The following is a 25,726-nucleotide window of genomic DNA, read 5'->3' on the forward strand; positions in this document are numbered from 1 at the left end:
TACTACAGTTAACAAACGCAGGAGCATAAAGGAGCTGGAGAGCAGGTGACAAAGTGCAAATAGGATTAAATCAACAATCCCCTGTAAACTGTCTTCTCATTAACTTAACACAGGGATTACATCGTCCCAATCCACATTTTGTAAATACTGATGCACTCCTGGCGCTGCTACTTAACAGACTGCCTACGCAATGGTTGAAAAAGTCAGACACGCTCAGTCAGCTGCAGAAAACAGACCTTTGAACTTCCATATGAACAAAATACTACTGCTGCAATTCGGAGTGAGCGAGATAAAAATCAATACTTGAAGACATATTTACAATTTTTTTAACAGTGACATTTAAAAACTGCCATCAAAAACTCCATGACTTTTCATTGTTTCATAGACTGCACTGCACTAAATCCTATTAATCAGGACTATTTATGCCCTTCTCATACCAAAACATGCAGCTTCTCAATGTTTAAATCTGGTCAAAGCAGAATAACATGATCACAATAACAATAAAATCTCTAACTGCAATTATATGAAATCACAATATGCCTTGCAGGAGGGTAAAACTACCACATCTGACAAAGCTTGTGGGTTTGTTTCGGGTATTTTGGTGAGGTAGCCAGTCCTACAGCGTCAGTTTAGTAGGGCAGAAGTGTTCGCATGAATGCAGCAGTAGTCGTATTTCAGCTCCTTAATGATCTCATACTTCAGAGAATCTGGTGACGTTTGGAGGAAAAATGTCCTGATGGCAAAACAGCTTTTGAAACATTTTATGGCACGACTACAGCGATTTATAAAAACAGCAACTATTTTTTTTTTGTAGAGAAAACAAGTTTAGACCTGGAGTTCCTAATAAAGGCATGACACGGACTACAAAATGATGCATAACTGCAGGGGGCTACTTTTCTATTCATTCTACTGCACCCTCATATCCCAACCAGCATTTTCTGCCAATATGAATATCAATATCCTGTATGTCCAATCTATAGTGCACACTAAAACGTTCTTTGATTGGTTAGAGGACTTATTGGCATGTTACGACCTTCTGCACTGTCAGCACTGCAAAGGTCAATATCAGGATAACTATTTAACTATGTACTCTGTAGCCTTAATCACTAAGAACCTAAAATGGATCAATTTCATACTTGCAATACACAGACACATGGCATGGTCTGATGCCCAACTGAAAGCCTGTAATATGCTACTTTACCACCAGCTGTTTCAATTAAAGCCAGCAAAAAGCCTCCAGTGAGTCTGAAGCCTCTGCACTGAGCCGACTCCACAGGAGGTAGTGGCACAGTGAAAGGGGAAGTTAACTAGGGTTTCACCCCTCTCCACTGCACCGCACACATACTCTACTCAATCACGCTCCATTAGAGCCAGCACACAGAGTGCAAATGATGGCTTGCATAAATATAATGGCCAATCTCCTGAGTGTTAATGCAGCAAAGCTCTGCTGACAGGCCAGGGGTCAAGGCTGGAGATGCGCACATGGCTCTGAGCCATACTTAAAAACCACTGCTTTAATTCTGGAGAGTTCTTGGGGACGGGGGCAGGAGAATAGGGAATTTGTATATTTAAAAGTAGAGACATCCAAACAACATGTCAGATTGCATTCATAATCAGGCTAAATAACTTCTAACGTAGAGACACTCGACATGAGACACGCAGCAGAACCTTCAAATATGAATAAACTTAAGCAGGTGAGGACATCACTCTGTATTCATTTAAAAATGAGCCAATTAAAAAAAAATAATAATAATTCATCAGCCACTGTTTCCATTCAGCCTATACACCGTGCTGAAACCCACAGTTCCCTTAAAGCAACTGAATTTCAACACCGTAAAAATGTAATTACAGCATGTTTCTAAAAGGGCAATAAATTAATGCACCAACGTAAAGAAATGACTCAAAAGATTCAGATACACAAGGACACAACCCTCCAAATTCACTTTAACTGCTTTAACTTCAGTTAATAGAGAAAAAAGAAAATCATGAAATGATTGGAGGAACAGAGTGGGGGAAAACTACAAAAACACTTAGTTTACAAACAAAGATAGCTAGTGCACAGATAAAAACACAGTAAACACACTTAACATCACAATACACTCATATGCAAAGGTCTGAGTACTTAATGAGATCACATGTTGACTGTCTAAATGAGAATAAATCCTCTATGGTGAACAAACAAATACGGCAATTTTTGCCTAATTTTAGGGCATAATTTTGGTTTGATGAATATAACATGTCAAGGAAAAAAACATTACATGACCTGTAACATTTTACCCGCCATATTTTTGTTCAGATCTGGACTTTGGGCTATTCCACAACCCTTTCATTTCTTCCTTTCTGAGCCATACTTTGATGGCGTAACTGTTTTCTTTATTCTGTTTAACAGTGAACTTCTTCAGCTTAACCATTTGGCAGATGGCCTCACATTCTCCTCAAGCCCTCTCTGGTATGAAAGAGAATTCATAGTTGATTCTATGATTACAAAGTTGGCAGAGCAAGACAGCAAGCAGCCCCAAATCAGAGCATTTCCAGCATCATGCTATACAGTTAGTATGAGGTTCTTCTGAACAAATGCTGCCTTTTGATTTCGACAAGTATGGCTTCTGGTACCACAGCCAAACAACTCTTTGACTCGTCTGCCAATGGCACATTGTTCCAGAAGTCCTGGTCCTTGCCTAAATATTCATCAGCAAACTTTATTCTTGCCCTGATGTTCTTTTTAGATAGGAAATGGTTCCTCCTGGCACACCGTTCATGTAGATAAACTTTGTGCAGTCTTGTTCTAATGTACATCCACAGTGGAAGAGCTACTTCCAGATACAGTGATGGAACTTTAAGGTTTTGAAAAGACTTACTGTCTTACTGTCTGCTCTTGGGTTAAATTTGCTGGGTTCACCTGGCCTGAACACATTGGCAGTGGTTTTAAATCTTCTCTACTTGTAGATGATCTTCCAGACAGTGGAAGGATTGATTTCTAATATTTTGGAAACACTTCTCAAATCTCTTTCCCAGACTCACAGATATCTACAATCTTCTTTCTGAAGGCCTCAGAGCTTTTTTTTGTCATCTAGGATGACGATACCCCAACCTCCAATGGCAAATCTCTGAGATTTAAATAACACTGGTTTCTCTAAGGCTACGTTTACACAGCAGGTAAAAGTAGCCCAAATCTGATTTTCTTTTTTTGTTTGGCTGTTTACATTATCTTCTAAATGTGACCTGTATGTGACTTTAGTCTGAACAGATCAGCTCCTAAACCGACCCACATGCGCAAAAGAACAATGCTTCAAATGGCTCATCCAGAGGTAAACAATCATGACGGCCAGCGAACGCCAGTCGCTCCTGGAGCTTTCAGTTTCGTCTTCGCCAGCATCACAGGAGCGATTATGAAGTTCCAATCGTTGACAGCTGGGCTCATCACCCAGAAGGTGTTCGAGTTCACCTTAAAAAGGGCACGTTACTCAGCCACGGCCTCTTCTTTGGTTCGTGTCCTCGGATTCTTTAAACTTTGCTTTCAGACTTAACTGTTCTTTGACGGTGCAGCCTCCGTCTCCTCCGGCCGCTTTGTTCAAAAGCTCTTCGAGCGCGGAGCAGTTGTGAAAAGTCTCTTCTAATTTTATGGTACAGAAACATCAGCCAAAATGTTTATGAGTCTCAGCAGCGCAAAATTATGACGAATGTCAAGTTGGATTGACATGAATCTGCCTGTTCAGACTGAGTCACACTGCCGCAGATCGGATACGTATCGGAGTTCAGGGCCACATATGAAAGTCTTAAATCGGAACTGAAAATGTCAGATTCAATGCGTTTTTTGCTGTTCACACAGATGACAAATCTGTCACACATACGGAGAAAAAGATTGGATTTGGGTCACTTTTACCCGCTGTGTGAACAAAGCCTAAGATATTCTCTAACAGGTGTTCTAATCAATAGCACCTGATGGGGTGTACCTGATTCCAATTTGACACATTTGAAGAACTGACAAAGTGTACTGACTGCTTATTTCGATTATATAAAATTGACCTGTACAATTTTACACATCCCTTCTTATATCACTTGTATCTATCAGCAATGTTTAAACGAAGACTGGATATCTATGTCCAAACATACTAGAAAAGTAAACTTCTCAAAGGGTGTTTTTCAATAACTGTAGATTTGTTCAATTCCATCAGCAGCATCTGATTTAATCTAATGGAGGTCTGAATAGGTAAACTACATATTAGTTGGTAAACACTGGGTTTCCTCAGTGGGAGCTTTGGAAAGTGTACTCTTAAAGGGGCAGCCTGAAATAAGAATGGTAGGGCCAAAAGAAGGAACACTGAAGTATACAGGACCTTGGGTGGGGAGGCTGGCTTGGGGGTGTACACACACACACACACACACACCCATTTGCATTAAGTGCCAGCAGGACGGCCTCCACTCGCCCACAAGCTATCAGCAGCCAGATGAGATTATTCATCAACTTGCAAATTGGCACATCAAAGTGAGTATGGAGGCGCACAGTGCAGGAAGGCTGAAGCTAATGCTATGCAGTGCAGTGCAGGCTCCATTCCCTGGCCAGAAGGCTGTTACTGCACTGGAGCCAAACGCTGCTTCTTCTTTGCTACCGCCGCGTGGCTTAATGGGCAACTTTGCCTGCCACATTTGGAAACTTATGGCCAGAATGGACCAACAGGACAAACATTAACAAACGTCTGATTGGTGCTCTTTAATGACATTTTACTGCTGATAGACTGTTCCCTCCCCTTTCTTTCTAGTTCATTTCACTTGCCAGTCCTCTTTCTGAACATTTAAAGAATTAATGCAAATATTAATGCTCCTGTTTGTCCAACCTGACACTAAATTTATTCTGTATTAACAGTTTTTTTGCCAAAGGTCCACTTATGATAGTTATCTGGATTTATGGGCCAAAAAAAACAATTTTACATGACCATTTTCCAACTTCTCTATTTTCCTTAAATTCAGTTAGGCTGTTTTTGTTAGTGTTTTAAGACTAATATGTAAATTAACTGTGTTCTAATTTGCTGCCTTGTATTGTGCCTCATCCAAAAAGTCCAGACTGAAACACGCCTTTTAACTTTAAAGTGAATGGGCAGAGCTAAACTGCTGTAGGCTGAATACTTGGATATATGCAAACGAGCTCAGCAGACAATATGCCAAAATGTTATTTGACACATAATCATATTCGATAATTTTTTGCTTTGCTACATCTACCACTGAGGAAAAAATAAATAAATAAATTCACCATGTAGAAACCCACAAGTCATGAATGTCTACTGCACTGGTCAACTCCAGGGACAGCATAAGAACACTTACATTCCTCCAGTTTAATCAAACAAAAAAGTTCGCAGCCTAAGCCACAGTGACGATAAGATTTCTTTTGAATATTTTTTTAAATATTGAGATATTTGCAAAATAATATATCAGCATGGTGCTAATACTTTCTTTGTGTCACTGATTTTGCCTAATTCTCACTGGGGTTTACTGAATAGCTGTTCATAGTAAGAATACATGAATAAGAAAATACAAGTACATTTTTTTTAGTCAAAAGGCAAAAAAAAAAAATCTTTGGTCAACTAAATCACATGACATTGTGTGGTTCAATTTATTTTTAATACATGCATTGGTTGCAATATAGTAGCATATACTAGTAGCAATGGGTCAATGACAGTTTTCAAAATTACTGTTTATAAATCTTACGAAAAAAGGCACAATGTTCATTTTTATAGTTAAATATATATTTGCATTTACATTCATATCTATATGGATTTTAGATTTTAAATATAATTAGTGTTAAAGCTTTCAATAAGCGTTAAGAGTTGACCAAGGAGTATAAGCAATTTAGATGAGAAGCGTTTTTGGCTGTGGCGTCTGACATTTAAAGAAGTAAGATTGCAGATAAAGGTTTTTCAGTGAGTCAAGTACTTTTAAAGTTGCCTCATCTCGTAACATGGTTTTTATTTTAAGATTTTGAAAATAAAAAATATGCCAAACTATTTTATTTAGAATTGTGTATAACAATTTGTTTTTGATAGTTGATTTAATAAACATATGGTACAGCAGTTGTACAACCTGATATTTTTAGACTTGAGGCAAAAAGAAACTAAAACTAATTTTATATGGATGCACTGAATTATGACATTAAATGATCACTGTTGAATAATCTGAAGTGTCATGTATTTATTAAATTCTTCTTGGGAAAAATCAGACTTGGACCATAATAAAATAAATAAATAAATAAAATCCACGTCTTGTCAACGACCCATTGAAGGATATATTGAGCCGTTAAATAGTGACCCTCCTGAAGGGCAGGTTGTGGTACTCACGCTGGAATGGGGGTGGGTCTTTTCTGAGGGGCGGTCTGTAGTTTCCTTGGTGATATACACTGGGAGGCGGGGCATTGCTATACTGACCACCCACATGCTGGCCGATACGTGGTTGGTTGTACTGACCACTTCCTTGCTGATGGCTGTTTATATGATGGCTGATTAAAAGGAAGGAAAAGGGAGTAAAAAAATAAATAAATTGTGAAATCTTCAGAGCTCCAGAACATTTTACTCATTTGTAACTGTTCTTTACCACTCAATCACACATTTGATATTAGTTTACACCATTATCTAGGGTAGAATAACCAAAAGGGAAAAAAAAAACAAAAAAAAAGAAAAAGCTAAAACTCTGGCTGCGTCTTTCTGCTTTGAAAGACAAGCACCTGTCTGTTCTAATCAAACCCAATAATGGCTTTCATTAAGAAATTAAGGCTATGGTGGACAAAAATCTGCATAAATCACAGCACAATGCATAATTCATCATTTAACATCCAGGCCAGATGAATTTGCCAGATGTTCAATTAAAGTTTGTAAGCAGCTACCCTTGCACTTCTCCATTTTCTATACAATAAAAAGTTGATAGTGTTTGCAGTACATTTGCAAAATACACAGCTTGATGGAATGCTAATTTTTTTGACAATGCAGAGGGCCCTGGTCTTTATTTTTTTCTGTTATAAAAAAAAATAAATAAATAAATAAAAATAATATCAGTGTGATTCACACCTACCCTAAGGTCCTGAAGGCAGACTGGTCCAAGTGAACCTGCTGACGGTTCGGGTTGAACCCCAGCTGAGGTTTCCATGGTCCGCTATTAGACCTATGCCAGTCACCAGGTTTCAACACTTTATTGGGCATCCTGAAAGTGCACAAAATCAACCAGATTACACATTGAAAATTTTCATATGAAAGTCAACTTGTGTGCATTTCTGCAAAATAGTAAAATATTCCTTTTTTTATTTTTGGAATAATTTTAACTACCAAATGCACCATATGGTGTACAGAAGAGTGCATTTAAGATGCTTAGTCTGAAAGTACCTCCCTTGGTAAGCAATAGCTTCAGTAAGGCACATTAAGAAAATGTTATATTTAAAAATAAATAAATTAATTAAAAAAAAAAAAAAACCCACACACCACACTATAACAGACTGCAGTGGACAGAAATATTCACCATGCTGAACATCTATAATACCAAAGATAACTACGCTATCTAAAGACAGAAATAGTCTATGATCATTTTCACAATTTCTTTATGGACCACGTACATCTGGCCTATAAAGCACATGTGCCAGGTTCCAGTCCTCACAGGCCAAAACACTGCAGACTTCAGCACACTGTGTCATTAAACACACATTATTCAGCTCATCAGCTACTTAGCAAAGCCTTCATTAACTCAATTCAGCGTTACATGAAGGTAAACACAGCACTTTGGCCTGGAAGGTCCCCAGTTTGACATTCCTGCTATAAAGCTTATATGCAGGAGGCTGCATCAACATACCTATCAAACAATTAAATCATTATTCATAATTAAAAAAATGCATCAAAACAGATGAACCCTGAACGTTTCTTCATAAAGAATGGGCTGCAGTCTAGCACTGAATGTGCAGGATGGCCAAAAAATAAAAAAATCATGAAATACATGCAAACAGTAAGGCACTCAACCTGGAGACATTCTGTAAACATTTGTTTGCGTTCATGACATGCTCAAGTTCTTCACACAGCAGTATTGGTAAAGCCCAACAAATACATTTTACTGTTCTACTTCCATCTTTCTAATGCCACAACAGCAACAGCAGCAGCAACTCATTCCATCAGTGTTAATAAATGAGAAAGGAGAAGAGCCTGTACGTACTTAGCCCCTGGAAGGACGACGGCTTTGAACACGTGACCTTCCTCATACTGTGGATCCTTGAATTTGATTCTAAAGCCAGAAAAAGTGTGATTATGTCCCCAGATACAGATCAAAACAAATTTTTTATTGAGTTCCCCAGGAAGAAAAATCAAAGACTGGATGACCTGAAGAACAAATATTAGGTGGCAACCCTGTTGAACAGAGAAAAACTGAGCAATAGTATTTCACCCAAGTTATTCAGATAAATTGTACTAGTCCAGAGTACAGGCAGTAGCCTTGTCCAACTTTGTATTCAATGAGAATGGCACAACTTGGAGAAGGGATTCAATAGGAGTCATAGAGTTTGAGGTCAGCCTAATATTGCTTTTTTAAAATAAAAAGAGCAGGCAGATGTAGGTGGAAATCTACATGTCGAACAGGAATTCTACACTAGCAAACACAGACAAATCTCTCACAAGGAGTTGACCAGGATCACAAGCCTATTTTACTGATAAATCTTAACTTGTTACCATTCAGTTTAAATGCAATTTAGCATCTTACTAGAGGCTTTAAATGGGCACTGATCAACCAAAAAAATTAATTAAAAAACTAACCACTGCTACATGAGTTGTGTAAACATGTCTACTAGCCTCCTTCTGTTAAACCCCCTTCTGAAGATTTATCTTAAAGGGGGAACGAACATTTGAAAACAACTACAACTTGCAGGAATACAATGCTGTACTACAAACTACAACTATTACATAGCATAGTAAATATTAGCATATCAAATGCTAATTTTAGGCCAGAATACCTTTTCTTTATTTAAAAAAAAATTGTACTTCACTGCTTTTTAATACAAGCAATAAAGAGGGCATGGCTTACCCCACTGCACTGCTGCATGGAATATCTCTCAACAATGGGACTGGAGATTCTACAGGTCTACGAGGAGGAAAAAAAGATTCAGACTTTGTTAGATTTTATTTTAATCTCCCTACAAAGAGAGGTCACAAAGTATGTCAAGAAACAGTGAATGTGAAGAGAAACAAAAATACTGTAATAATGCTTGTTCCTTACTTATCTGGTAGAATAGGCTCTTCATCAAGATTTAATGTACCTTGGATTCCATGGCACAGCTCTGGAGGAATCTCTGTGCCCTGAGTAAAACCACAGAGGAACAGAGAAGCAAACCCATTAGAATATACAGGTTTCTAAAGAAAGCTCTGGTACAGGCCCTGCATGATCAATTAGGGGTAGACGATATAAAAAATAAATAAATAATAAAAAAAAGGGGGCAATTGTTAAAGTGTACTTCAGACATATCACAATATTCTTTTTTTTACTAAAGAATTGCACTAGAAGACAAAAAAGCAGTGTTTTTATTTCACATCATGACCAGGAGAGCAAATCAAATACAAAATAAAAATGGTTCAGACTCTAAAAGAAAGTTCAGACTAATATGGCTTGTGGAATCTAAATTTAAGAACTTGACATGCACTATTCAAAAAAACATTTCAATGAGCAGCCTACGATTCTTTTTGGTTTGTTTTGTGGAGGTAAGGCTTACAAACAGTTTAATAATTTAAATAAGTTTGTCACTGCAGTTTACCAGGAGGCAGTAACAACATACTACTAGTCAGGCTGAAGCCCAGCCGCTCATGTGCCATCCAGCAGTAAGACAGAATTTGTAATTGTAGCTGCTTCGTTCAAATACAGCTTTTGGGAGTCACTTGTGTTTTCTGAGTCACTGTAGTGTAGATGCTAAAGATGTAACAAAATTAGAATTATTGCTTTACTTGTTTTTATTTATCAAGTTCGCTTTTTAAATTATGGAAGCAGCAGTGAGGGTGACACGCAGTTTACTATAATGCTGGAGGTGGGCTGCTTTCAGCCTTTGGAACAATATACACTTTACTGCTATTCCATTAATCAGGAAGGGGCAGGCCTTGACCCAACCTTACATTTCACAATGTTCCTAGTCTTAAATCGCCCTTGTCCCAACTTTTTTGGAACTATGGACTAAAAGACCAATCATGGAACAGAGGTAGGTGAATGTAGGTAGGAATCCCAACACTAATCTGTCACATGGAGGGCTCTGACATTAATTACATTATACCAACCTCCTTACATAATCGGTAATAATACCACCTAATGCAAGAGTTCATTCACAGGGTTAGTGAAGCTTTGCGGAACTGGTAGTTACTGGTAAATCACTTTCTTGATTTTTAGTACTAATATTTTGGAAACAATGTTCTGAATTCTGTGGGCCTATTGTCACTCCATTCCTCCACTATGTGATTAGCTCCAACGATTCTTACTATATTTACTTAGCACCTGCTAATACATAGATCATGAAATCAGCAGGAACAGCAGGACAGAGAGGGTTTGAGAAGTTGTAAGGAAAAGACTAACGTACCTCGTGAGATTCTGAACGGTAGAGTTCTATGATGAAATCACACAGGGGGTGTGACTTCCCCACAAAAAACACATCACTGCCCAGACTATTCCTTCTGACTGAAAGAGAAAAGATGCAAAGTAGTACACGGTATTAAAATGTGTCAAAACAAATTATCTTCACAGCACCTTAAAATTGGAAAGGAGGGTGTAAATGTGTCAACTTTAAGCTGACACTTCATCAATTACATCAATGTTAAACTTCAAGATGGCCCACTTTTTTTATGTTTTATATATTTATCGTCGCTGCTTTATTCACACTATTTAATATCATTGGAGGCACGGAGGTGCATTTACATGTGTGAAAGATGAAGTCTAAATAAAGTATTATTATTATTATTATTATTATTATTATTGTGATGATGATGATGATGATACACCTTCATAGTCCCAGCACTTACCTTCCTCTGCAGTTAAATCAGGGTAGACTTTTGCCAAGGCTGCCCGCAGCCTGCGTTCATCAACAAACGGCAACAAAGCAACACCTTCAAGTACAAGAACATTTCTCTCATTAAGCCATAAAAAATAGAATGTAGACAACGCAGGATTTCACAATACAATTTTCTTAGTTACCCTGCCAGGCGTATTTCTTCCCATTCAAATCAATAGCAAAGTCATCAGGATAAAAATCTATGATAGAGGAGTCCTGTAAAAGCAAAAATGAGATGTTTAGTGTAACAGAACACAAATGAGTATGCTATCAACCAGAGCGGTTTGAGCATTTAAGATAACTAAAGGCCGTCAGTGTCCATTCTGTGACTGTCTACATATAAATTGCACTCACAGGATCAGTCATCAGTGCCCTCCATGTTGTTGGAAGGAAATTCCCACTGGCTGCAGGGAACACTCCCATAAGTTGTTCCAGGGGTTTGAACTACAGGGAAAAAGATTAAAAGGGAAAATGAAATAAAAGAATTCAGTAGCAAACATGACTCAGCAGGGTCTTAATGACCTCACCTAATCTTTTCTGGATTAAAGTGTTGCTTTGGGACAAACAGTTCTAGACAGTGTCGATAAAAATTGAGATGGTACTGTCTAAATCAGTGTCTCTCAACCCTGGTCTCTTGCAAAAACCGACCTGACAAGTCTAACTAAAATATTTAAAGCTTTACATGGTGACTTGTAGCAACACTCACACTATATTTTAGCATGTATTTTTTCCCCTCCTGACACAGTAATGCTACATCTAAAAAAAAATTCTTCAAAAGCTTTAACTAGACACAAACTAGATTTCCAAAGTAATGCATTTTAAAATGCTTTAAAACACAATACCACAATCTAAAGCAACCTAGCAAATGATATACAATGTAGTCAACCAAGTTTTGGTATTTCAACAATAACACTAACAATATTATTATATTATTGTTTGACACCAATACTGGTATAGAGCACTAGGATCCTGTCAATAAGGTTCCCTTATTCCACCTACCGGCTTAGTCCCTTTTTCAAAATCCATGAACATGTCCTTGATGTCTTTGAAGTCAGATGCAAACGGTGCATAGTGGAATGGAAAGTACCACTTCCAGGATGCACAGCCCTGCGAAAGAGAAAATGACACTTAATGAGCTATAAAAACAATCAGACTGTAACAGGGACTTTACATTACATAGAAGTCATGAGAGAGAGAAAAGGTAGACATCTTCACTTGCTTTTAACCTACAAAATACTGTGTTGTCCAAGTCCTTAGTATCTCCAAGCTTGTTCTGCATTCAGTTCTCATATTTAGTCTATTCTACTACTCCTTTCCATTTCATGCACCTGAATTCACCATGGGATCTTGATACCCAACAGCATGAAACCTCGTTCAAATAAAACTTTGAAAAGGGACAAGAAAACGAACGAAGATTACTTGGGCCACACAATTCAAGAACAGAACCAATAACGACATGCACATGAACTCACGCGTGCTTCTCTCAAACAGGCATGCCACCTTCCTTTATGAAATACACAATGAACACAGGCAAATAACCTTAACATAATAAAAAAAATAATATTTTACAGCTAGCGGTACAAAAGCACGATCCTTGGTGCTGGAATTCTCATTTCTGACCTTCACTTTTAAGGTGAGAGATAAACTGTAATTGTCTGTGGAGCTGAGGCACGTTAACAGGCAGCTGTGTCTGACAGCCTAATACACCAAGCAAATTCTGCACTACTGCAAAGACAAAACTCAGCACTGTGATTGCGTTATTCTCACAAAGATGACAAATACTGGGAATCAACTGGAAAAATATCTTTTGTTGGAGATATAAACCATGAAGCCTGGTGGAATGATTGAAAATAAACCTGAATTAAGTAATCAACTTAATTCTTAGTCAAGTCTTAATTCTTATTACTGTAACATAAATTATAGTAAATTAATTTTTCCCCCTCAACTTTTCATAGCCTGACAAGTGTAGACTGAGTTATCAGAAAGCATAAATAATTTTACAAAATACAGCAATTTGCAATTCTCTCATTACCCCAACACAATTGAGGCTTCTCTTTCATTTGTACCATAGAACATGGTTCTTTTGGGTTCAATTTATTTAGGGTTTACATGGGAGAAGCATAAAACTGGACATACTGTGGTAATGAAAATGTGTTTAAGCCAAAAATAATAATATATAACAATAATAACAATAATAATAACTAACAATAATAAATGTTTGTTGTGGCATACAGAGCTCAAACTGGTCTGCTAAACTATATGAATACTGTTCATCTGCCTGATGATCATGAATATTTAAGGACATGATCTGAGGCTGTTTTGTGAGAACAACGCTTTCTACCTCATATACACTCATTAATGAACATGAATACTGTCAAGTGCAAGGAAGCCAAAAGGTCCAGTAAGTCCATGTCTTTGGACAACCTCCAAAGCCCCATGCAAAGGAAAGATGCCCTAATGTAGGTAAATAAAAGCCATGTGGAGATGTGCCCTCTACTTTACTCCTCAAAATGTATCCTCTTCATACAGCAATTTGGCACTGTGTGCGCATGTCTGTGAAAGACAGGCAGCGCTAAATCTATGAATGTGTGTCGGAGGGCAGCAGACACGTCTCTAGCAATAGCGAGACCTCATAATGAACCCATTCAGCATGTCCCAGGGGAGCGCTCTCTACAGCCCAGCATGTGGAGTCAAACACAAGCCCCGGCATGCGCACAGCTCCCAATTACTGCACACAAATCCCTCAGCCCGGAGCCCTAATCAGACTGGGATCTGCTGGAGAGAATAGACCGCTAATTATTGAATTTGAAGCTAAAAGATCAAGACCTACATTTAAAACTGACTAGATAATATAGGTCTTGCAGAGGACAAGGCAAACACAGAAAAGGCTGTTTGATCCCATGAGTGGTGGGCAAACAGAAGGATGAGAGGCAATCCTTCAATTCTAGGCGTAGAAATAAAGAGGGAAACATGCAATCTACCTCAGGGTACAACCAATACTTTGGTAAAGAAAACAAACTAATAGAGGGACTTAATCAACAGCATACTGGGATAAACTGTGTAGATGAACGTTGTGTAGTGCAGAAACAAATAAAGTATATTAGACTCATGTGGGAAAACTTAACGCATTAACATGACAAATTATTCATTCATTTTCTAAAGCTGCTTATCCTCCTGGGTTATAGGGGGGTGCTGGAGCCTATCCCAGCGGTCACTGGGCGGAAGGCAGGAAACACCCTGGACAGGTCACCAGTCCATCACAGGGCAGACAGACAGACATATACATTTACATACACATACACATACACACACACACACACGCAATTTAGTATCTCCAATTGACCTGACTGCATGTCTTTGAACCGCAGCGAGGGTCTACAGTTATGGATTTCAACATTTGAACGTATATGATAGACACTCATTGGGTGGAACATACAACTATTGTTGCTCTCACTGGAAAACTGCGATGAAAATTGGAACCTGTGTTCACTCTGAAAACCATGCTCATGTGAGCTCTGCATTCACAGAATGTTATTAAATAACTGACAGCAAATACATTCTGAAGAAGCTTATTTTGCAAGCTATAATAAAACACACTGTTTTTTAAAAGAATGTTTTAAGCCTAAATGTGATTGTCAATTACTACAACAAGTTTGCTTAATTGCGATAATTTTAATTTCTTGTTCTACTGTGTTGCTGGTGCAATTTCTCTGTGAAAAATCTCAGAAAAGTAAAAGTACATCTTGCGTACTGTAACAAAGTCAAGTATCATGAGGCTATATTTTTGACATCATACACCATGACTGCAATATTCAGCCTGCTTGATGAAGTTACGCACCTGGTAGTAGTATCTAAGAACCCAACACAGGCCCTCCACATATGACTTGACTACTTTCTTGCGAAATTCTTCATCAGTCTCATCCACGTCAAACTTGTTTTTGTAATAGCGCTGCTTCCAGCCATCCTCCCACAATCTATATGCAAAACCAAAACCACTACATTAACTCAGACATTAGCGTGTTAAACATAGAAACCAGATACAAAAATACAGCAGAGACAGAGAAGCTAAATGGGGATTGAAGGAATATCAATTACTTCCATTAACCTGGTCAGCAGTTTAAAGGTTTTCATGTGTCAAAAAGACACGAGGGCTCTTCCATACACATTCACCTCTCATGAATTTTCCTATGCGGCAGAACCCATTAAGAATCAAAGAGAAATTTATTTTTCAGCTCTGCACTGGACCTGGCCGTTCTGGTGGGCTGTGGAAATGCAGCAGCACTCCGGTCACATAATCAAGGATGAACGGCATCTGTCTAGCCAATCCTCTACACGGCCCCACAGGGGCAAGGAAAGCCGCCATGAATACCAATTTAGTCCAACGGATTTAACAGCTTTGGCAACTGCATCGCAGAGGAATTTTTAGAGAATATTTCCCCTTTCCATATTAATCACTGGCACTTGTAGAAGGTACCACCGTTAGAGCCATGCTGGGGTTTGGTTTTGGGGGGAGGTTTGGGGGGTGCAGTGTGCAACTGAAGGAGAGATTAACGATGTATTATAGTGCGATCCAAGCAGCTTATTACCTGACATTATCTTCAGGCTCTGGCTCACTGTCGCTGTCTTCAGCTTTCCTCTTCAGGCCACGGTTGTCCATGCCATCGCTAGGCCCTGCAGTGGCCTAAGACGAAAAAAAAAAAAAATAGTGTCAGTATGACTATAAATTATTCCAAAGTACTCTAAATTATCCTACGTTTCTATGTTGCTTACCCAGGACATTAGGTCACCTCACCAGTAAAACTAGAGTACCTCAATACTCAAACATCTGACATTTTATTAGATCAAGGTTACATAATTTCATAAACATTTTGTTTTTACTCTCCTAATGACATAGCACTGCCAGTCATCTCTGAAGCTAAAACACAACATATTAGTCATGCTTAATAATCAGCAGATTTTTGTTCTAAACATTTATTTGGCCAACTAATTATTTTTATTTTGACCAACCTGTGTTGCCATTTCACTACGTAATAACATCAGTTAAGGATGTAATGAGCCAGGTAAGAGTGCACTTACTTGACTCTGAATGCTGCTGATACACCTAAACCAAGATACTGCTCATTGTGGTAAACAACTAGTTGCCTTATATTTTGTGAATGTAGCGCTTTGATTCATGTTATTCAATCAAATCAGAAGCGTGGATTTTAAATGGGTAACTCCTCCTCAACTCACTGAAGCAAATGTAGAGAATAAAGATGTAAACCTGTGTTTCTGGGTGTAGAACTGTTAGCTTAAGCTACTTTTGCTTCAAAACTCTTGTAAGCATTAGAAGTTAGAGAATACTTCAACAGCTTCACAGACAATCACACGGGTACATTCTGGCTCAATGATGCTACACTGAGGCAAGAAAAGAGGATAAAGTCTTATATCTGAGCAACTGACTGGTGTCAAAGTGACAAAGACAGAATCTCTGATCACAGTTACAATGGGAACTCATTTGTGCTCTGTCTCATCTCATAACGCAGCATGCCAAAGGGAAGAGGGGTGGTGTCCCCTCTTCTCCTCCCCCCCCCAAACTTACCTTATTGAGAAGCAAATGATTTATATGCATCTACACTGGGCTCCATTAACAACTCATTTTCTTAATCCAAAACAAGTCATTTGTTTTATCTTTAAGAGTTTAGAATTTAAGATGTCAGCTTTTTTAAAACTGTTTAAACTAGACTAGGACAAAGATCAGACAGAAGAAATAAAGAGTTACATGCCTTGCTCCCATTTCTCAACGTAGCTCTCAAGGACTCTGCAGCATTCTGGTCCAAAACAAAAATGACAAAACACCAAGGCCACAAGCAGTTTAGAAACGCAATCTTTAAAGCAACTTGATCCAAAAATGACTTCAATAAAAATCATCTCTAAAAAGTAAAAAAAAAAACCTAGTGCAGAGCTCTTAGTACAGTTGTGTACCTTGTTCTGCTGGTAACGGTTTCCTTGCATCCTCATGTCAAATGCGGTGTGACGTGCGTTCTGCACAGGTAGAGGTCTGTCTCGGCCCCCCAGTGCTTGGGGGGCAAACTGACCACCCGGGAGAAATGCTGGGCCCTGTTCTGCCTGTAGGTGTGCAAATACATAAGTTGTCATCGTAACCCTATGGAACCCAAAAAGTGCACATTTTCAGCCCAGCTGTAAGTCTCCTGACAAAAGCCCATGGAGGGTTATTAGTTGAATTAGGTATGTAAAAGGGTAATTCTTACCTGATGCCAGAGACACTGTTTTACAATAGAACTGAGGTGAGGTTTTGGTCACATTTTTTAAACCCAGAGGAACATGCAGGGTGTTGTAAGGCAAAATAGTCCTTCGACTTTATCGTCAAAATAGTCTTTTTATCTTCTTGTCAACATTACATACAAAAACCTCATAGGTACCAAGAGTTTTACTGGCGATTCTGGGTAATAAAAAAATGGCTACATTTGCGCTGTAGCCATTACGACCCCTGGTTCCCATTAACTGAAAACTCTGAAGAAAGAAACTATCTGAAAACTAAACTAACTTTGCTGCTCACAAGACTGCGTTCTTTTCATTGAACTGGAACTGTTCAATGAAACTGTTAATTCACTTAAGATTTTCATTTATATCTAGTAAACAGCATAAATTTTACAAAAAAATAAACAAGAATACAACTTTACTTCTAAATCCGCATGCTGCTGTGGAATCAGGTGACATGGAGAACCAGGGTAAATGCCTGGTTCAAATATTGCCGCTGCAAATCTTAGTTCTACCAATAAAAGTAATAAACTCAATTTTTTTGTTAACCAAAAAAAAAACAAAAAAAAGTATTACTCCCAACATACTTGTTCCACATTGCAGTCATATATCTAGACTACCGCTGTCATTAGAGTGCACTCTAACCGCAAGTGACTAAGTGACATTCTTGGTTTTATTACAGCAAACCCCCCCCCTCCCCAACCCAGACATCATGAACTCTCAATGCTAAAGCAATTCAGTTAACTAATGCACGCTCTTTCAATTATATGTGCAACACACGACGATGTGCACCATTCATTACAGGTGAATATTCTGCCATAACTGCAGTCCAATAATGAAAGTGTATTCAGCAGCAGTCAATTAAATTAAACGACCTTGCCCGCAGTCACAATTCATAGGCAGAGCGCGTATATCTGAGCGCATGCAAAGTTCAGAGGTTTATTTAAAATACCTTGACATAGCTTATAACCATTAAAAAAAATAAATAAATAAATAAACTTATTTGAAATGAAAGGCACATTTAAGAAATAATGCAAGCCAATTTCACTTACTTTCAATCGTTTCTTCTTCTCCTTCATCCTCTTTTTAAAATTTTCCTGCAGGAAAAGTATGAGTTATTTCACTCGAGTCACCAACAAACTCATCAACGAACAAAAGAACGTAGCATAAACTGCTGTTCCTCTGTATCTGCGCTTGCTTAAGTGTTGATAGTCAAATGGAAGAACGTGCCTCATCCTCTTTGCGCTTCTTGAAGATGTTATCTTCAGCAACTCCCACAGCCTGCATTATGAGCTCCACTCGTTCCAGGTTGACAAAGCCGTTTTCTGTGAGGTAACCCTACAAGAAAGCACCTTTTATAAAGTATTTCTCTCACCAAGCAGGCAGGCACAATAAAGCTTCAGAAATGCACAGAATCGTGTTAATTACCCCAGTCTTGTGCACAACATCTTTATAAATGGACACGAGTCGATCAATGGCACCCTCTCTGGAAAAAGACACATAAATCAGTGAAGAAACATGACAGGTCATGCCTAAAAACATCTGCATAAGAAGGTAGAGCAGGAGAATTCTCATATCCTGGATTACTGAATAATAGCATAGAGCTATAACAGCTTAAACGGAAATCAGTTGGAGGGGAAGCCTACATTTGAATGCAGCAGTTTCTTTAAAGGGCAGATGTAAAGGTGATTATTCAGATGCACTGACTTTGGAATGTTAGAAGTGATCAAAGGTAGTGTTTGTAATATTCTATAAAGGACATGCTCTCTTTTGGTCAAAATATTTTCAAATATATTGAATACACACACACACACAAAAAAAAATAATAATTTTAACTGTACTGGACAGACATTTCTATATTCCTTTATTTTAACCGATAATATTTGATGTATTTGCTGAACTCCAGAAGAGCAGAATGTGATACTGGGCTGTTCTAAAATATGTGCATGTTATCCATTTCACTGCATTTGTAACCGTAGAATTAAAGGTTATATGTCTCCACATTATCTAGATCAACATCAGCAGATACTCAGCCCCCACAACCCTCTCTTATGTTATTTATAAAAATATAAATAAATAAAACACCACAACACACATCGCCATATTCCTGTATACTGTGTTTCTGGTAAACACCAGAGCGCAGTGCAGCCTTGGAAGGTCATCTTTACGTACCTGATTTCTAAAGAGGGTAAATGGGGCAGAAAATCATTTCCCACAAAGAAGCACATGAAGACCCAGTCATCCACACTCCTCTCGAAGTTAAAGGGAAAAGGCAGGCTGGCCATCGTCAGCTCCCGCTCCAGATACTAAAGAGGAGCAACAACCATCAACGGCCAGCACAATAACAACAAAAAAGAAAGACTCAAGGACAAACGATCAAACTGAAGAGCCATGAGCAGCCAGGGAAAAAGGTCTAGATAAAACCAGTCAGTTTGTATGTGGTAAAACATCAGTTTATGTAGTCAATTGATTTTCATAATTAGAAACTACAGTGTTTTCTGTGTGTATATAAACTGACCTCTCTCAAAACAGACAGGCGAAGGAATATAAACTCCTGTTCAGATGCCGGGATTGTATCTGCAAATTCATCATGCTAGGGAAAAAGAAAAGAAATATATAAGCAAAATATAATATCTGCACTAAATGATTGTAATGACAGTTGTAGTACCTCTCCCCTCTTCTCTCTGGCCACTCCCTGGCAGTCTTTAATGTCGTGCCCTATTTGCCCACACAGGGCACAGGGTCTGGGCTTGTTGGGTTTGAATTCCTCTCGGATGATGGTGAAGTTAGGCTCATGTGTGGCCAGGCCCAACATAATCAGATCAGCTAGCACAGACAGGAAAGAGCTAATTAATGCAAGCTGAATAGATAAGCATAAAGGTCCGTGCTGGCGAATATTTAAGGCACTTGTATTGGTGCCACACCATATTGACAGATAAGCATTTAACATTCTATTCTGTAAAATTACATTTTATGCACTTCACACATGGTTTCCATGACTTGACCATTAAAAAGAATTTCCAAAATTTCTGCAGAATTCAGCGGTTAAGCTGTAGATAAAGGCATTCAACGTGGTCTGATGTGAAATGCTCCGTTCTAGAAAAACCACACATCACAACAGTGGTTATGATAGGAACCGGACGTCTGAAGACCTCTAAAGGCTCCCTCACCGAAAATGTAATAAATGAAAAGGTTATGAAACTGTAGCATAATTGTTCTTTAAGAAGGTTCTGGTCTAAAATGTTTTTTTTTTCTTAATCTGTTCAGGGTGGAGAGGCACATGCAGTGCTAGTAAGGTAAAATATTTTAGATCCTACAAAAAACATACTTTTTCAGATTTATCACCATTTCACCATCCACACGTTATTTTCCATTTTTCCATGTTTTTTTTTTCTCAGTTTGTTTTGTTTTTCTTTTATTTTTTACTCGCGTTTTGTATTACTTGCTTCATTAATTGTTATGGCGCTATTTTGTCATGTATAGTTTGTCTACTGGACCACAGAAAGAATAGCGGCTAATGGAGATCCTAAAAATAAACAAAAAAACATTAAAACCTCAGACCCCTGTAGGTTCACTATTCACTCTGGAGAGTAAATAAAACGGCTATATTTGCATTGTGTACATAACGAGCCCTGGTTCCTTTCACTACCGCTGTAAACAAACCTGAATCAGTGTGTTTCTCTACAATGAACCATTTTACATCAATCCACTTTCAATGATAACCTCCAAGACAAAACTATGCTGATATCTTGAAAAATGGTGGAACTGCCCTCTCGTACCAAAGTTAATTCATAGGTGCTTCAGAATGTTTTATAAGTTTCCTTTCTGGACATTTTTGGTTCACATTTATAATATTGTGTAAATTCCCAGTCCAATAGTATAAGTGAAAGGAAGCAGAAGCTCATTAACTTAATTAATGCTAATTTGTAAAATCTCAATTGCAAAGCACTAACAAGTTTTCAAAAGATGGTTTATCCATTACATTACATTCAATAAATGCAATGATAATTATGGTACATACAGCCAGTTGTTTAATATAATAACGCACACATTAAGAACTAACGATGGGTCTGGTTACATGCATTATGCTCCTGAGAAATATGGTTCTTACATCCACACAATGGCACCTTTCACCAAGAAGGATACTTTAGAGTTGCTGAAAGGAGTAAACACCAAGTTCCACTCAAAGCTAACTCAATGCAATATTTTTCCTCCTTTGTCCACTAAGTGCATCACAGGCTGTCGATTGCTACAGTCTTTATACTGCACATCCAGTGTAATTGCTCCTATTCACAGCAGTTTAGCCAGACTGTTCCAGCCATTTCTAAGCCAGTTCAATAAATCCCTCTCAAGCATCAGCAAGCTTATTACTGCAATTTCTCTAAAATGCAGAACAGAGCCAACGCACAAAAACAGGATGGATCTCATTTCATAAATAGAATTAGCTTGTAAGGTTCAATTATAAAATGATGGAAGGGGTGCAGATCAGAATAAGAAACAGAGAAATGCACTCTAGCTTGAAGAACAAAGTAAATGCCAATGATGACAGTAACAATAAATTTGTCACTTACCATCAGCACCACAGAGACAGTGATGAGTATTTGGATCATGGTTTGGTTGAGCTGATTAAAAAAAAAATATATAAAAAGACAGAACATTAGGCTAGGCCAGAGGTCAGCAACCCAAACGTTAACAAGAGCCATTTTGTTCTTTCAACAAAAATCAAATCAAATCACCTTGAGAGCCACAACATTGTGTCCATTTTACCATCTTGGCTGTAAATGTGTCTCAGTATGTGCTAATGTACTAGTACAGGCTAAAAACAAATGAAAATCCAGACTTACTTTGCTCTGCTTTAAGCTTAAACTCAGCTATAGTCGCTTTTCTCATATCTCGACAGGAAACTTTTCCGCAAAAGTGGAATAGCTTCTTGTAAAATGTCTCTCAACATTCGACTTCTTACGAGGCTGAAGTCAGCTTTTCATTTGCATGATTCTTGGCGAACGAGAAGCTGACTTCAGCTTTGAGACTTTAGTGTTTGACAGTTTCTTGTTACAGATTAAACGTATCAGGAAACCAGCTGGGGTGCTTATAAACGCAAGTCAAGTCCGTTGGTCTCCAAATTATCGACGTTCGTCTTAGATTTCTCTCTTTGCCATTTCGTTAGACACTATAGGCAAGACTGTTGGCTGTGTTGTTGCGTGACCAGCAGTCTGGGTGCTAATCTTCAGGGTCAAAGATCAAAGAATTAGCAGTTAGATGCTACATTAACTCCAGCATTTAAAACCATTTATTTTAAGTTTTGCCAATCAGCAGAGCTTTATTTTACTGCAAATGAGGATTGTTTTATTTCTACCTAAAAATCTAATACTGTTGTGGAGCTGCGAAAGGGCAGTAAAAGAGCCACATGTTGCCGACCACTGAGCCAGGCTAATGACGGCAGATGTCAAAAACAGACTTCTTATTCTTTATACATTAATAACATGCACTTAAAGCATCTTAAACAAAACAGTGATTTCTTTAATCTGAAGCAAAGGATTTGATTCAAAGGGATAAACAGAGGTTGTGGTCAGGGAAAAATGAATTTTGTTTGTTGCACCGTCAAGTCTGAGCTGAGCAAACTGGCTCACACTACTTTTCTACTAGCAGTAGCATCAATGATATTCCATGTTTTTTTTACATACATGATGATTTACCCATTCACGTCAGGGGTACTCAACTCCTAGTCCCAGAAGGTACATGGAGTCTGAGATGATTTCCCTTCTCAAACACAGCTGGTTAAACTCATCTGTCAAATTTCCATGTTTAGTAGGAGTTTCTGAGTAAAGAATTCACCAAACTGTGCTGGCCCACTAACATTCGACCCTCGGCTTGTCGTGCATGAGGCACTACAGAAACAGTCAGCGTTTCACAGAGGGGAAAAGTATTTTTCTGTGAGCAGCGGATGACTACTTGTTTAGCCCTCTGAAGTCAAGAGGTGCTAAAAAATGTCAGAATAACTTCTATCGAGGTAAGCTCACTGCAAATATATTCCACCTCCATTGACACTAGTGAACAACAACCACAGAAGCGGCATCAAAGCAGCACCACTCACTGGCTTACAGCCAGTGCCTGTGCTACTCACTTTAAGTTTCATATATCTAGAAAATGAACAACATTTGTATCCTTCATTTCGTTAAGCATGTCTTCAGTTTTAGTAAAAATAAAATATAATGGTAGTCAGAAAATAGCTATATAAAAACAAATGAGTGTTCTGGTTCATAAAAATCAATGTTGCAAATTTACTTCATTTAAAACGTTTGAGACATTGAAAGTACTGATGAATAAGCGTTTTTAAGCTTAACAGCTGATTATTTTCTTATTTTGTTACATTATCTGTGACCTATCAATGGCTATTACTGTCACTCCATAGTAACTGGAATATATTTTGTCAGGCTCTGGTTGGACTTGGACATACAATTTTTGGCTGTACTCAGATTCGAACCAAAATTTCAAGACTATTAAAGCGCTAATGCACTGCCTCAGTTTGAAACAGTCAAATTTTACTATTTCTGGACCGACCAGGTGCATTAAAATCATTCTTTCTCTCGGTAGAAATGATGTTCTGCTATTTAGGACAGATCTTAAATGTGTAAAATAGTGAACTTTCACATTATAACACCAAATGACAAATGTAACATTTTGCAAGGAGCCTACCTCTCTGCCTCCTAATAAAATCCATGATCTTATGCTCTCCTTCTCCAGGAACACTAGCATCGGACAGAAAAACCTGCAAGACAAATCCAGTTACAGAACAACACATTCAACAGAAGAGAATTTCCGAACTAATAAGTGCTACATAACCTACTGTGATATTCTGCCATCCAGGATCATTGGTCAGCCTGTCTGCAACATAATACCGCAAGCATTTGGCCAAGTTGTCCATGAATTCTGTGCCCTTTACACAAAATATGACAAAAACACAAATCAGATTAGGGTTTGAGGAGAAAAAGGGAAAGTAGTTTATTTAAACAACACTCTTTTTGAAAAGAAAACACACACACACACACACACACACACACACACACACACACACACACACACACACACACTAAACTCTGAAAGCATGTGGCGAACAGCCTTCCTACCTAACACTAGGTTAATCATTTATCACAAACTATTCCAAAAATGAGAATGATTTAGTTGACTTACTGGAGTGATGCAATTGCTGTCGAATCGCTCCTTTATTTCTTCGGGTGGCAGGTACCCACCTTGAAAAAGAAAGCCAATTTAAGCTTCATAGACCACATGTGTCAAATTAATGTAATATTTAAAATCAATATCAAATCTAGCAAAGTGGTAGGACAGAACTGTGCACATGCCATCTAAGCACAAAACATGAACAAAAGTACAGTATTCAAGGATTTAAAGGAATATTTCAGCCTTTTATAAATTAATTTCTAGCAGTCATGTGAAAAACCCTCTCCTTATACATTTCTGTACAACAGAAAACAGCTGACTCAGACACACTTAAGAAAAAGATCAAGTTGCAATTTTTTGCTAACAAAAGCCAACGGGCAGATGCTTCATCACAGGCCTATTAGTTTCTTCAACTTAGTAAAATAATTGAATTTGTACATGACTAAACTAAGTACATAGAAATGCATCGAAATTATCTGTAAAAACAATCAACTATAAGTCACAAATGTGGAAGATGAGACTGAAAAATGATTACACACTCATACAACAACGATCAAGAAGCTAGTGAAATACAACAATCAGGACCACCTAAAGCATGACCCTACCCCTCTGAAAAATTTCCTCTCTCATCCGCTGTTTTTCATCTGCTAGCTCCACTGCTTCTTTGGAGGCACGAAATCGTCTTGACCTCTGCTGGTTCATTTTGGCACGAGGAGCCTTATAAAAAGGTCATGGAAAACAGAGCTTCCGTCACTGAAAAAAACTCACACGTAAAACTGCGTAGCTGTTTAAGACAAAACTGAAAACAATAAAATGCAGACCCAAAATACTTACAACTCCATCAATTGCCATGTAAAGAACCCTTCTTGGACGAACAATGTTGAAGAGTCGGTCAATGTACTCAAAAATGGCAACCATCATTTCATCTTCATTTTTGGGTGCTGGTCTGAAGACAGCAACAACAGTATTGGCTAAAGTCCTCTAAATACTGTTTGCCACTCAAGTTTCAGTCAAATGCAAATACTCACTTGTCCTCAGGATGTGTGCAAGGGTGGATGATTCCATTCATGTCCAAATACAAGTTGTCGAACTCCACCTCATTTGGGTTGGGTTTAGATGTGTCAACTGGTATTCGAACTCCATTGCATTCCTTAGACTGGAAAAAAGAAGTCAAAAGTAATATTACATTTACTAGTTTAAGCACTAGAGAAATCTATTAGCAAAGCAGCATAGAATAGTACAGGAGCA

At 38.2% G+C, this 25,726-nt stretch overlaps 1 protein-coding gene across 1 annotated transcript in view; it reads right to left on the bottom strand.

The window, feature by feature from the left end:
• Positions 1 to 25,726, bottom strand: part of xrn2 (5'-3' exoribonuclease 2) — a 34,966-nt gene that overhangs the window by 7,010 nt on the left and 2,230 nt on the right. Inside the window, exons 2-28 of the mRNA XM_036582159.1 lie at positions 25,507 to 25,634; positions 25,313 to 25,424; positions 25,084 to 25,195; positions 24,491 to 24,549; positions 24,147 to 24,236; positions 23,996 to 24,068; positions 21,871 to 21,921; positions 19,968 to 20,125; positions 19,818 to 19,892; positions 19,472 to 19,605; positions 18,728 to 18,785; positions 18,530 to 18,637; positions 18,352 to 18,396; positions 17,003 to 17,146; positions 16,804 to 16,848; positions 15,625 to 15,719; positions 14,877 to 15,012; positions 12,038 to 12,145; positions 11,393 to 11,482; positions 11,182 to 11,254; positions 11,010 to 11,093; positions 10,571 to 10,668; positions 9,232 to 9,311; positions 9,040 to 9,096; positions 8,179 to 8,247; positions 7,057 to 7,185; positions 6,330 to 6,487 (exon numbers count right to left, since the gene is read on the bottom strand). Coding sequence (XP_036438052.1) covers positions 6,330 to 6,487; positions 7,057 to 7,185; positions 8,179 to 8,247; positions 9,040 to 9,096; positions 9,232 to 9,311; positions 10,571 to 10,668; positions 11,010 to 11,093; positions 11,182 to 11,254; positions 11,393 to 11,482; positions 12,038 to 12,145; positions 14,877 to 15,012; positions 15,625 to 15,719; positions 16,804 to 16,848; positions 17,003 to 17,146; positions 18,352 to 18,396; positions 18,530 to 18,637; positions 18,728 to 18,785; positions 19,472 to 19,605; positions 19,818 to 19,892; positions 19,968 to 20,125; positions 21,871 to 21,921; positions 23,996 to 24,068; positions 24,147 to 24,236; positions 24,491 to 24,549; positions 25,084 to 25,195; positions 25,313 to 25,424; positions 25,507 to 25,634 — 2,569 coding nt within the window. The remainder of the gene's footprint in view (positions 1 to 6,329; positions 6,488 to 7,056; positions 7,186 to 8,178; positions 8,248 to 9,039; positions 9,097 to 9,231; positions 9,312 to 10,570; positions 10,669 to 11,009; positions 11,094 to 11,181; positions 11,255 to 11,392; positions 11,483 to 12,037; positions 12,146 to 14,876; positions 15,013 to 15,624; positions 15,720 to 16,803; positions 16,849 to 17,002; positions 17,147 to 18,351; positions 18,397 to 18,529; positions 18,638 to 18,727; positions 18,786 to 19,471; positions 19,606 to 19,817; positions 19,893 to 19,967; positions 20,126 to 21,870; positions 21,922 to 23,995; positions 24,069 to 24,146; positions 24,237 to 24,490; positions 24,550 to 25,083; positions 25,196 to 25,312; positions 25,425 to 25,506; positions 25,635 to 25,726) is intronic.

This window comes from Colossoma macropomum, unplaced genomic scaffold (assembly GCF_904425465.1).
Source record: "Colossoma macropomum unplaced genomic scaffold, Colossoma_macropomum, whole genome shotgun sequence".
Lineage (NCBI taxonomy): Eukaryota > Metazoa > Chordata > Actinopteri > Characiformes > Serrasalmidae > Colossoma > Colossoma macropomum.